Source organism: Carettochelys insculpta, chromosome 3 (assembly GCF_033958435.1).
Source record: "Carettochelys insculpta isolate YL-2023 chromosome 3, ASM3395843v1, whole genome shotgun sequence".
NCBI lineage: Eukaryota > Metazoa > Chordata > Testudines > Carettochelyidae > Carettochelys > Carettochelys insculpta.
In genome coordinates, this window is record NC_134139.1 from 109,238,571 (window position 1) to 109,253,012 (window position 14,442).

General features: G+C 40.4%; 1 protein-coding gene across 4 annotated transcripts in view; it reads right to left on the minus strand.

The window, feature by feature from the left end:
* L3MBTL3 (L3MBTL histone methyl-lysine binding protein 3) overlaps window positions 1-14,442 on the minus strand; it is a 160,656-nt gene that overhangs the window by 59,294 nt on the left and 86,920 nt on the right. For all 4 annotated transcript variants that reach the window (XM_074988773.1, XM_074988770.1, XM_074988772.1 and 1 more), the window contains 4 exons: window positions 12,426-12,502; window positions 5,238-5,323; window positions 2,940-3,050; window positions 1,254-1,368 (listed from right to left, as the gene is read on the minus strand). In XM_074988773.1, the coding sequence (XP_074844874.1) occupies window positions 1,254-1,368; window positions 2,940-3,050; window positions 5,238-5,323; window positions 12,426-12,502 (389 nt within the window). The remainder of the gene's footprint in view (window positions 1-1,253; window positions 1,369-2,939; window positions 3,051-5,237; window positions 5,324-12,425; window positions 12,503-14,442) is intronic.

Consider the following 14,442-nt stretch of genomic DNA (forward strand, 5'->3'; position numbering starts at 1 on the left):
TAGATCTGCCCACAGCCTCCAACATCCAAAGCAGCAGTTTGATCTCTGGTTCTTGCTGGCCTTAAATTCTACTTCTGCAGAACGTGCTTTCCCATGGTAGTGATGCAGTTGGAGTGGTTATTGATCCAAGCCTCCCAGCAAGGGAGGAAATGTTTAAAGCCTAGCAAGTTGGGCTTACTCTCCTAAGGAGGCAAGTCTCCCTGAGACGAAAAGAGGCACTCCACTCACTAACACTAAAATCTAACAAAAAATTAAACTACTAAGATATTTAAAAAAGGGATTCTAGTATGGCAAGGCATGCTAGATGTGGACAAGTATGCAAGGGCTTCAGAAATATAAGCACATACATTTTCACAATAACCCTGTAAAATGAGAGTATTATTATCACCCCCACTTTACAGATAGGGAACTGAAGGGCAGAAAAGTTAGGTCAAAACGTATTCTGGGTACCCAGACAAATATCTGATTTTTCTGTTTATTTAGCATTATATATTATTGGTTTCAGAAGTGGCTGTGCAGGCTCAGCACACCTTCAAGTCTCAGGTCAGCCACCCAGAAAACAAGGAACATGCAAGTGAGATGCTTGGATTAAGTGACTTGACTAGCATCTCACAGAGACACTGTGGCAGAGGCTAGGATAGACCCCCAATTCTCTAAGGCAACACTGAACAGACTAAGACATGAAACTGGCCTCTCTCTTCCTGGCAATCCCATGCCTCAATCATTACACACCTTCCAACTTCCATAAGTGAAGAAAGAGTCTTATACCGTCTCTCTCAATGACACAACCTTGATTCACCTTAGAGCACATCCATTTTGTGCAGGAGCACAAAGACAAAATCTGCTTTGTCTCTGGTGGAATCCCCTTCAAAGCAGTGGCTTCAAAGCCCCATTTGCAGGGCTGGTGTTCAAAAGAAACTTTGCTTACTTTAAGCATTCGACACCACATTTTAATCAAGTGCCTTTTCAAGAACTCTGTACCGTGTTGGGCCTGGTAAACAAGTTAATATCTTAATATGTAGAGAGAGGACATGGGGGAAAAACTTGGCCCAACTAAAATCAATAATAGTTTTCCACTGATACGGGCAGTGTCAGGAATTCCCCCTACATTGCTATATGAGTGTAATTCTACTTATTTTATAACTGCATACACCTTCAGCTGCATCCTACGACCCGTGTCACAGAGGAAGCACTACACAAATAACACACATGCTACTTATTTTAAAATTATACCACTTTATGATCTCTCTTACTAAGAGGAGGCTGAAGAGGGTGCCCAGTTTTTGCACACCAGCCTGCAGGATGGATATCGGGGCTATCTGCATCAGTCCAATAATCATAAATACTATCCCAGCCATCAAAATGCACCTAAAAGCAAAAACAAAATATCAGAAAAGTTCTGTTATTTTACCTCAACAATGTCTCAAAATACTAGGCTTTATGATGTCAACTTCTTTAGAGAAACAATATGAGAAAGCTAGAGAAATTACACAGTAGGATAAAATACATTTTGAAGTTTGTTATTTAGTTCAACAGAAGCAGAATATTTCTGTGTGGTACACTGTCATGCTGAAAATATATAAGTAGATTGACAGTTATGATGATGCTATATGTACACGAACACTCAAATTCTGTATCCTCTCTTTCAAAGGCTCTAAACATTTGCAATAGTCGAATTCCTATTTTAACCTGCAGTTAAAGCAGTTAGATCCTGTGCACAACAAATTTTACTACCATGCCCCCCCACCCAACAAAGGGATCTACAGTCATTGTGAATCTGATCATTTAGGGTAAAGATGTAAATAAGATGAGAGCATGAACTGCAGGAGGATGTAGAAGTCAATCATGGCTCCTCTTCAGGTTGGGACAGAAGATCTGCAACCCTAGTTAATTACTGATTTTACTGTATTAATGAAGACTGTAGATATTTATTTGTTATGATATTATACAAAAAACACACATACAAGATTATATCAACACAAAATTTAAAGTTAATTAAACTGCAAGGAGCCACAAATATTCACACTAATACATTAAACTAGAAAATTTTCTTGATAGAACCAAAACAACATGTAGTTTATGCAGAAAACACGTAGGTGTGCAGATATTTATTTTGTTGACTTCATACCCTTCGTTAATGTGGATTCCAAATGAAAATGATAATTGCATTTGCTCCTTGAAATACCATCTATGCATAATAACCCTCTGCACACTGCAGAAATAAGTATCCTCTGTACTTATCTGTCTGCCATTCCAGAAATTGTCAGCATTTTAATGGTTAAAAGACTCAAAAAGTAAAATGATTTATAAATCAAAGCAGCAAATAACCCAGACATACAAGTCCTATGGAAAAACAGCAAATCCTTCAGAAAACATCTTATTTGAAATTAACCCAGTCTACAGTCCTGAATTAATATAAATTTCTAAACCACAGAAGATCCTGACAAGGAACAATCTTCTTTTAAAATGTATTTATTCTAGTTAGATTTGCCTTGTGTCACTTGGACTGCTGCATGGTGAGAATTATGGCAAAAGGTTTTACTAATCTAGCCGAAATATTTTGAGAGTCCTAATACAAAAATCGCAGCAATCTTCTGATACTGGATATTGAAAGAAAAAGTCAAGATTCTACTATAAAACTTATCTCAAAACTATTCCCCATGCAGATTCACAACACAGTCATCCTTTGTTCCTCAACTTCTACTTCAGAACATCTCTAATTTTAAACAGCTAGAGATATCCCTTCCAAAGAAATTATATCTATTTGAATCAGTGAGAAGGAAGAGAGTGAGTTTTGCAACACAGCAATTTGATTCACACCTTCATGTGCAAATTAGCAAGGTTCTTCATTCTGGAACCGCACTATTATTTCACAAAACAATAATCAACATGGTCTATGCAGGACCCCCAACTTGGGGGCTGGGAAGAGAGAGACTTACTTTTATCCTGTGGTCATCAATATCTACAACAGTTGCTACTCTGATAAATACTGGATTCCTCTTGTCAACTACCTCAAGTTTCATATTTTTTTGAAATCCATGAGATGGTTTCTACAATAAAAGAGGATTGGTAGTTCAATGAAATGTAAAAACAGTTTTACGATAAGGGCAATTGCTTCCCCCAAAACAAACAAACCAAAACCAAAAAAAACCCCTCAAACCAAAACATAAGTACTGTTGTACTCAAACAATTTATTAAACTAGAAAAATAATTTAATTCTTTAAGATTTTAGTCTCATGACTTCAAGCTTCCCATGTAAATAAAATTAACATTAATGCTGTAAAGATCTTTAATGCTGTAAGTTTCCCCTAAGCACTCTGGAAATGTTTTAAGAGAATTTCCATCTCTTTGCAACAGTATACTGCACAGTAATTCTACATACTGTATCATCTTACACTCATATGCTGTGTTTCATTTTAGATCGATGGACCTTGAAATTATGATTAAAATTACAAGATGCCATAGTGCAACCCAAGGACCCCTACCTAGCAGATAGCACAGGGGTGCATAAGCATAAACTGGAATTCCCTGGGTCAGGTACGTACATACTAATTCAGCAAAGAGTGTCAACTTAGAAGTCTCTATTGAGAGCCTCTGTCAACATGATCTTTGCACAATAGCAGGTAGCATGTAAGAAGACAAATTTACATATTAGAAATTATATTTTTAAAGGCAGGTTCCACCAGACAAGTAGTAGGAGATACTTACCTTCTGGCCTGAATACGCATTGTTTCCCACACTTCAAACATTCCCATACCCTTTCAGGACTTCAGCCTTATTGGCGTAACCACTCTCCCAGTGCTATCCCAGTTGCTTATCTCCTGATTTTTAATAATTTACTTTCTGCCATGTACCCCTTGAAATCCTTTTGTGTACCACTGGTAGTACATGTACCACACTTTGGGAAACATTCGACTACTGCATATCATACAGTGCAAGTCTATCTGAATACTGAGTCAAGTGCTAATGATGAGGTGGAGGGAACTTCAGGAGAAGAAACTTAACAGGTGAACAGTGAGGGTATAAGGGAGCCCCAGTTCACAGCGAAAAACAAAGGATAGGTCAAAGATATCTAGCGATTCAGAGAGACGCACTCTGGCAACCTTAGTTGCATGAAAGCATCCTAGTTAGCAAATGCTGAGATAAGGACTTTGAGTAACCAGTACCTTATCATACAAGAGGGCATCTTGTTAGGTAAGCTTGTGTGTGTTATGATTTTATTTTCTATGTAATCCTTTGTTTCCATTAATCTTACTTGCTTCTTCTCGCATCTCTATTCTCTTAGGAGGTTTCTACACAGGCCACTTTCTTTGGAAGTGGCATGCTGATACACGGAGCGAAAGATGCTAATGAGGTGCAGATGCAAATTCCCCGCACCTCATTAACATAATGTCACATAATTTGGAGTCCGGAAGACCGATCTTCCAGACTCCAAAAGGCTGTGTAGAAGTGCGGCCCCAGGGGGACTTCCGGAAGGAAGTCATTCTTCCAGACGCCCCTTCTTCCCGAAAATTTTTGGGACGAAAGGGCCTCTACAAGAAGCACGTCCTTCTGGAAGCTCCCCCAGGGCCGCGCTTCTACACAGCATTTTGGAGTCTGGAAGAATCTGCTCATGGGAATAAGGGGACTTCGAAGTAGGTGGGGTCCTTTCGAAAAGGAGCCACGTCAATTTCAAAGCGCTGCGGCCGCCCGCATGCTAATGAAGCGCTGAATATGCATTTCAGAGCTTCATTAGTAAACTTCGAAATGGCCATTTGCGTGGCCATTTTGAAGTTTGGGGCTAGTGTAGACATAGCCTAAAACTACAGTTGGATAGCACCATATTTCTGCTTCAGTTTAAGGAATTTCTTAGCAATGTGATAATATTAAAAAAAGTTGAACTTTGAACCTGAGCTCACAAAAACAAACAGAAGGTGAGCCTAGGGAGCCAAGCAGCTGACCTCTAATGTTAGCTCTGGTAATGATGTCTTCTGCTTTCTTGAATAAACCACTTTTCTTCTTATTCCTGTAAAGTGGGGATGGTAAGACTCACTCATCTCTCTCCCAGGAGCACTGGGAGGACTCATTAGCTAGCTAAGCATTATTAGTATAAATTAGTTAAAAGGCTTGGAATTCACAGGGATAAAAATGTCATGCTTTCTCACAATAATTTTTAAACTTACATAAAAATAAAATATCTATTGCACATTAGGTAATAACAAAAAGGAAGTACTCATAGTGTGTAAGCATTCTCTCACCACTTTAAAAGCCCTTGCAGGTGCAGGTAAAGAACTGGTTTCTTCCAAATACTTTTCCCAAGAAAAATGTTTGGCATGTGGATAATCTAGTAGTAAAAATATAAAAGCAAGTGTTAATGATGCCATGCAAGCATTATGATGTAATATATACTACAGCACATTAATCTAGTGAATTCATAATAATGCAAGTAAATATTTGTTTTAATACTTTATTTTTTAGATTTATAAAATAACTACAACAAGAAGCACTTATCTGAACATTCTAGGTGCCTACAACATATACTCCATGTTGATCACATAAAGAAATAGCAACCCCACAATATACAACACTGAGTAATCAGCAGCACAGAAATAAATGACAAGTACTTTGGATTTGAGAAAATAGGTAACAAAGATTGGAAGTCTATCCACTTCTATGCACTCAAGACAGTGATTTATCCTTAACGCTGTATTCTACAAATTTAAAGATCCTGTGTCAATACTAATCAGAAACTATGATCGTCATGTATCAGTTTAAAACACGTGTAACCATACACCAACTTACATCTTTAAGCGAAGTTGTTTAAACCAAAACTACTACAACAGTTTCTAAAGTTAGACTACATCTGATATAAACACCACTGTCATTCTAAGAAAACGGGTTTGAGATCGTCCTGTTTAAAATTCCATATATCTCTTCACTTTAAAGAACAAAGAGTGCTTGCCCCCAATATTGCATAAGCACTAAATGTCCAAGTGTTGCAGTGAATTTACACCAATAGGTTGTATTTTTTGAAGGTTGCTAAAGAACAGGCTGTGTAATTAACTTACTGACAGAGTAGACCTTTATAAACGAACTCGTGGACAACCTCTAACGTATAGTTGTCAATGCTGATTGATGGGGATTCAGCAACATCCTGACTGAGTACGTTCGTCTTCTTTAGGCTGATGGTAAGCCCAAAGTCCTTGCACGCTTTGGAGAACCGATCCAGCAGTTTTTGAAGCTGGTCTTCTGTGTGAGACACTACAGCAGCATCGTCTGCGAAAAGCATGTCTCTGATGAGGACTTCTCGCACCTTAGACTTAGCTTTCAGCCTTGCAAGGTTAAACAGTTTCCCATCGGATCTTGTGTGCAGCAAGATGGCTGTCTTCAGTTCATCCACAGTCAGCTCTTGGTCCAGTTCGTCCATTACTGGTAGGAGCTCGACGGCATCGAGGGCTGCGTCAACCACAACATTCTCGCGTGAGTCCACCATCACTGACACCCTGTCGTTGGACACTGAGCTAAATAGGAGGATCGGAAAAGTGGCCACAACTCTGTCCAGACTCAGCAAGAGAGTGTGGAATAACAAGCTGTACACTCACACCAAAGTGCAAGTCTACAGAGCCTGCATCCTCAGCACCCTCCTTTATGGAAGCGAGACTTGGACCCTGCATGCCCGCCAGGAAAAGAGGCTGAATGTCCTCCACTTGAGCTGCCTCAGGCGCATCCTTGGAATATCGTGGAAGGACAGAGTGACCAACACCGCCGTCCTCGAGCAAGCTGGAATCCCAACCATGCACACCCTCCTCAGGCAGCGTCGACACCGCTGGCTTGGCCACATCCACAGGATGAACGATGGAAGGATTCCAAAAGATATCCTGTATGGTGAGCTAGCCTCTGGCAAAAGACCTCCCGGATGCCCCCAGTTGCGTTACAAAGATGTCTGCAAGAGAGACCTCAGAGAGGTAGACATCGAGCTGGACAACTGGGAAGATCTAGCAGGCGACCACAGCAGATGGAGGCAGGGGTTACACAAGGGCCTTCAGAAGGGCGAGCTGAAGATCAGACAGCTAGCAGAGGAGAAGCGAGCACACAGAAAGCACAATAAGGACTTGCCAGACACCCACTACATCTGCAAGAGCTGCAGCAAGGACTGTCACTCTCATGTGGGTCTTTATAGTCACAACAGACGCTGTAAATGAAGTCCTCAATTGGAACTCTGAAGGGCGCAATCCATAGTCGATGCAGACTGAAGGATGCCTACTAGACCTTTATAATACTTGTTGAGGTTGTTCTGAAAGTAGCTTGTGCTCTAAAATCTGATGCCTCAAAAACGTTTCATGACTTCCCCAGGCTGATGCACAGTAGCCTACTTCTCAGGTTGGTAGGTAGGTCTAGCTGGCTAATTAGTTTTCCATGTTATCAGGCCACAGATGCCTGCAATACATGCTTTCTTATCTTCCATGGCAGCAAAGCTATACCCTTATCTTCAAATTCACTATCTTTGACGCCAAATGAATGCAAAATAAGCCAGTGTACCTTTTATTTTACTATTCTCATACACTTTTTATTTTTAAACAAGTTACATAAATGCCTTTGCTACAGTACCATATTAATGACATTCAAAAAGGGATTCCAAACCCGGAATTTCTATTTTCTCACTACTAATCTATGAAACAACAGTGCATGGGACGAGAACTTGAGAGAGAGAGAGAGAAGTTGAATTTTCTGAATAAAGATATGTCAGTCATGAACCATCTTCTCAGGGAAGAGCACAAATTTGTAATGAGGTCCTACATAGTCATATAGCTGGTGCAGAGGTTCATGTTCTGCAAAAATAACTTCCTTTCATTCAAATTTCCTCTTCTACATAATGCATGAAATAATAATGGATGATATCTCTCCTCGCTGTTCCCTAACTTCATCTTATTTAAAGAAGCACTGCTGTGATTCCTGCAATGTTCCCACACATTGAAAATGTATACCTCCTCCAACTCGCTCAGAGCCTCCAAGGTGTGCAGTTGTACTTCCTTCCTTTATATGTCATGAAAGCAAATGTATTCGCTAAAACTGCCACGTGTGCCTGCTGGTGCAGTCAGACATGGACATTATATCTGAGGCACCTTCCAGGTTGAGTTTCAGTTTTGTCACCAATATTCAAGCAGGCTTCCTTAACTTTGGATTTCTGCTCCTGAACACACAATGATCCCAGAGTGCTTCTCTTAGATGCTAACCAAAATGACGGATTGTGAACTGCTGTCTAAGATTAGTCAAAAAATCAAACAGGATGTCCTATTTGCTTATGGTTTCCTAAGTGAATTTCCTACCTCTTAGGTTAAAAGTTTACTTTGGGGAAAATACTGCCTTTCAAATAATTCAGACAAGTGATCAGAGTTCATATCACTCTGTTCCTAAAACAAACAAGTCTTTCAGGATTACAAATGTCTCTTTCCAATCAGAGGTGGAAAATGGAAATTTTTATTGAGATTTTCATGTAATCAGCATAGAAATACTGCTGAGCCCTTTGTTCATAAGATTGGTACATAGCATCAAATCCTACATATTTTTCACAGGAGTGGATGTTGTCAATTTCTGCACAAATTATCATTTTCCTCTTTTCTTCTCAGAGACAGACGTCTTGCCTCACTGCTGACATGTTGTTTCCCCAAATCCAATAAGCTTTTTATTAGATCAGAATATAATTGGATCAGAACAGCAGCAAACAACAAAAAATGAACAGAGCTAGCAAACTCAGAGGTTTCCTTGGTTACAAGGCTACATTCAAGCTAACTTCACTTTTGGGTTCCACCACCAAACAAGCTCTAAAAAGTGACAATTGCTGCTCAAAGGAAGATTGTTTTTATATTAGGGCATACAGAATGTTCCAAACCTTAAAGGGACAATAATCACAGTCACCACAAAGTTTTACTTTAACAGACACAATGACTGACTGTAAATGGTATACATTCTACAACAAAAGACATCTCCAAGATTTTTCCATTGATTCTCTCCCATTATTTTTATACCAACTGTTCTACAATTATCTACATATTGAAGACCAAAAAGGCCCTATAGACCAGTCTCAAAGGAATTTACTAATTATGCTAGAGAGCACTTCTTTTTACATGCTATAAATCAAGCTACTTTCTACAGAACAGTTTTGATAATCTCCAGCATGGAAGGGAAATCAGATAATCCAACTAACAATATCCCAGAATAATACTTGTCTTCTTGTTTTCAGTAAGCTGTCTCTCTTTATATCAAGGTTTTCTCCCTTTCTGAGAATCCTTACCACACTTGTTCCCTGGATTACACAAGGTTATCCACCCACTTACCCACTAAAATCCAGACTTTTAAAGGTATCTTGGCATAGTTGCATTCATCTCAGTTGACCTAAGTGCCTGAAATCCCATTTTCAAAAAGGATTTAAGAATTTGATATATTAGGATTAATGATGCATGCACAAATTTAATATTTTTCTGTGCTATGTTAATGAGGCCGTTTATTCATTGAGATATTCCCATGGAATTTGGAGATGGCTGAAAAGGAAAACAGAATGAGACAAATTGCTTGGCTTCTTCTCTACTTCTTTTCTCTATGGAGTTCTCTTTTGCTTTGCTTTTATGTACATTTTTTTCCCTTTTTGGTGTGTGTGATGGGCTGAATTTACCCAGTTTCCAGAGTCTTGGCACTGTGAATTGTCACAGTTATTGTAATGACATGCAATATCTTTGGCGACCATACTGTATTAAATGTATCAAACAATTTATGTACGATTGTATTCTGCTCCTAGGAGAAGGATTGCCACCGCTGCTGCAGGAAATAAAAACAATGGCAAGTGATTAAGTTTTGTCACAGAGTCTAAACTAAAAAATTAGTGCATGCTAAGAGACTTTTCAAAGACTAAGAGACAAAAAAGGACTTACTGGTATAAAAGGATGAGCTTGAATATACATGAAGTCTTCCTGCTGATCCAGCAGACACATCTATCTGTCTGGGGAGGGCAACCCATGTGGAAGGATTGCAAAGATTTTGCCCTACCCTATATGATTGACGGGTGACCTATAGTAAGCTATTAAGATGCATGTAAGAACTTCTAGGCTATGACTGCACTGACCAAAATGCTGGCAGCAGTATGCAAATGGGCAGTCTCAAAAATGCAAAGGGCCACTCATTTGTATATTTGCTCACCAGCAAAGGCTGCTGCCAGCAGGAAAAAAAGCAGCGTAAATGTGGTTCTGCCAGCAAACCGCCCCTGGCCCCCTTTGTCGGCAGCCTTTTATGCCTGTTTTTTTTTCTAGGCATAAGAAGCTGCCGACAAAGCCAGGGTTTCACCAGCAGAACCATGTTTTCATTGCTTTTCTTCTGCTGGCAGCAGTGTCTGCCAGCAAGCGACTATGCAAATGAGCACTCATTTGTATTTACGAGACCATCCATTTGCATACCACTGCTGGTAGCTCAAGTCAGTATAACCATAGCCCTATTGTTTTTTATATTTTCCTTGTAGTTCTTTTAACTTACAGATTAATGTGCTTGCTTGGGAAGAACAGCGGTAATGTCCCAGAGTTCTTGGTGGGATTGGGTGGCCCAGTGGTTAGTGCACCAGTGTCACTTCCCTGAGGTAGGTCCTCCCGTCCACACCTTCTTTTAATCAAATCAGAGGTACTATGAAGTGGCAGTGACGGGAGCTCGGGCTCACCCATTCCACCAGGCTTCGACATGGAGAACTAGTCAGGTCAACCCTGTTTGACCCCCAAAGGTGCCCTCTGTGTTGCCCCCTCCCCCCAGATCTCTTCTTACTGTCTGCTGTTCTCCCCCGATGCACTCAACAGCTTCCATTCAAAACATAAGGTGACAAGCAAAGGCAAAGTCAATCAAGCCATCGGACCCAAATGAGCTCATCATATAGTCTTAGTCCCTTGGGGAGGCTTCTCCAGCACACTTATCAGGAGCCCTTAAGCATAGCTTTTTTGTCCTCCCCCGCTTCTCCCTTTCCTAGCTGAATTGCTCCCTTTTCAAACCTTCCCTCACTTGGAGTATGCTTTATAGGGAAGGGGATACCTGAGTCGAGTACTGGGCTTTAGCCCCTCCCACCTGAGTGTGGGATTTGTATACTTCATTACAGGCAGCGTGTGCCTGCCTACAATACACTGTTCATAGGACGTGGAGACAAAGCAAAGCACAGGCGCTGGTCTCTAAACCAGGTGACAGCAACCTCTCCGACGCAGGGTGCTGAAATTTGACCTTTTGTCTTCTATTTATGGTCCAAGTGCTGGTGATACATTTTAAAATCAGTAATATTCCATGAGGGAGGAGGGGCGGGGCTGAGCTCGTGCCCTGCGTGCCAATGAAAATTGGCTCACTTGCCACTCTTAGCACCTATGCCAGGGGTGCAGGTGGGCGGTGAGTGCTGACCTCTGCTCTAGACAGTTGCTGTAGGGTGGGGAGGATACAGCCCTAAAAACCGCTGGTCACAAGGAGTAGGACAAGACTCCCTATTCAGCGACAGGTGATGGCTGCAAACTTAAGATCTGACTGGGACCTACTGGAGTGGACCATGAAGAGGGTGGGAGGGAGTTATGGGTGCAGCTACCCGCAACTGACAAAAATTTCAACAGTATATTTGCCAGGTGTACAAAGCTGTTGCATTACACAAATATCCGTATGCACACCAAGTCTGGAAGTTAGACCCTTCCACGTGGGTTGCTCTCCCCAGGCAGAAAGTCCTGTCTGTTAGATCAGCAGGAAGACATGATATAAGCTCATCCTTTATACCCAAACGTCCTTTCTTTGTCTCTTATTCTCTGGAAAACCCTGTTTGAACCAGTGGGCTAGCTACTTTGGGGGTGGGGTTAACTCTCTAGATAGTTTAGTCGCAGTAATCCACCATAATTATTTGCCATTGTTTTTAGTTACTGTAGGTGCTATGGTAAACCTTCCCCTTGGACTAGGATACAGTTATACACAGATCATTTTATATATTTGATGATACGGTCCCAAAACATACTGCATGTCATTGCAATATCTGTCACAATTTTCAATAACCCAGACTTTGGAACCCCTAAGTAAATTCAACCTATCACACAAAAAGAAGGAAGAAGAAATAAAATCTAAAGGGGGAAAAAACAAAGCAAAAGAGAAGTACAGAATTAGCCTGGTAATTTGTCTCAGTCTATTTCAATTTTCAACCATATCTATCTTTTTCTAGGAATATCTTGTCCAGATAATTGTCTCATTAACACAGCACAGAAAGATATCAAATTTGTGCATACATTGTTTAATTTAATGTTTCAAGTGCTTGTAAAAGGACCACTGCAACCCCTCCAAGTACCAATTCTTAATTATGACTATTTCAATGGAGCTGTCATAGTGTGCGTTATGAATCTTGGCAAATGCTGCTGCTAGCTGTATTTTCAGTTCTTTCAACTGTGTAGTGTCGTACAAACCTGGAGGGGTGATGAGGGTTCTCCTATGTTCTTTGCACCATCCAATGGGATGAATGTGTGGGCTAGCTGCCTCACACCTGGTGGGGGAAAATGACAGAAAAATGCACTCATCATTGTTGTTTGGGCAGACACACAAATCCACCCCGCCTCCCCCGGCATATAGAATTATTTAACAAACCTCAAATTATGATGGATTCAACTCAAAATACACGTTTTCACCATAATAGAAACATTCCAATATACTTCATTCAATCTTACATCATTAGAACTGAGCATAAGTTCTTTGCATAATTTCTGAAAGGTCAATAACCCAATTTTGCTGGACCAACAAGGACAGCAAATCCCAAGGAAAGCTCCTCCACTGAGAAGGCTGCCCAACATCTCTCACACATTTAAATCTAGGGATTCTCAGCATAAATACGTCAGCTGATCTAGAGCATCCCACCAACACATTCTTAAAGAACTGGGGTCTTGCGAAGAGAGGTGCCAAATTTGAGGACTTAAAGATCAACACTCTGAAAAGCACCCAGAAGCAGAAAGGAAGCCCGTGCAGTATTTAAAGCGCAGTTATGCTTCCTCTGACTCCCCAACAAACAATAGAGCCATTATATTTAGCACTGATTTCTAAGCGGTGCAAGGTGAGCTACAGATAGTGGCACTATAATCCAAGAGATATGTGAGCAAAGTACCAAACAGAGAGAAATAGGTACAAGTGCAGAAATCAAAAGGCACTTTTAGACACAGACTGCCCTTGAGATACCCGGCCTAGCCAGGAATCCCCAAAACTGCCTAAATTGTGAACTGCCCTAACAGAAAGTGGGTAAACCACTATGCCCTGGAAACAGGCACCACCCCAAAATACTCTTCAATTATTTCTCTGCACAGGCAGAATCAACTGCATTTTATTTAAAATGAGGCTGTGGGTGACTAAGCATGAATTTTTCAATATTAGCAACATATGAAGCATTTAATAGATGTAAAAACAGAACAAAATTATTTAAAATTTAATATAACACTAGGAAAGGACAAATTACAGCTGAATAGCAGAGAGAGATCAGAACACAATACAAGCACAGCCCCCTAGTTCTTACAACTGGGTTTACAGATACTTGGTATTTGGGAGTTTTGTCGTGTAATTAATGGTTGGGGTCTATATGATTATACTGCTCTATCATGTGCTCCCCACATCATTCCAAGCCCCATTTATTCAAAGCTGTTTGGTAGCTTAGATGGCTTTTGGGTAAACAATCATCCTGCATTCTGTATTCTTTAATTATATTGATCTATTTGCCTTCATTTGCTGAACATGTCTGGAAAGGACTAGCATCCTAAAGCGTATAAAAATTAAGGAACGCAGAGTGCAGGATGATTGTTTACCCAAAAGCTATCTAGGCTACCAAACACATTTATATAAATGTGGCTTGGAATGATGTGTGGAGCACCTCCAAATACTTCAGAAAGGCTGCACCCAATTAATCAACACAGCAGATAAAACGCCAACCACGAAGTACAAACAAGATGGCTTTAAAGGAGCTGTACTAACGGAAGTGTGGCCCCTTTAAAGCCAACCAACTTAAACAACTTCTAGGTGTCATTCTTATACAGGACATAGTACAATTCTGGAAGACAAGGAGTAAAATTTTCAAAAGCAACTAAATGATTTGGGACCCTAAATCCCATTGGCCAAAGTCACTTGGTACTCAGGAGACTAAGTGACAATAATTTTCTATAGACTTCAGTGCCCAACTCACTATTAAAAATGTGACCTAGACTCCCAAATCATTTTTGAAGGGTCTCTTGAAAATTTTACTCTAAACCAAATCTTGACTGAACCAAAATTTTGTCTGAGTTCAATGAACTGGAGCGTGATTGCATGCACTAATCAGCCACCAAGACCTACAAAAACTGTGCAAAAATAAATTTGCATGTTGTACAACTAAAGAAATGATGTAACTTCACTATCAGGCATCTTAATCTTTTTGAAGGCCACTGGCCTGATCCTGCATGCCAATGAACT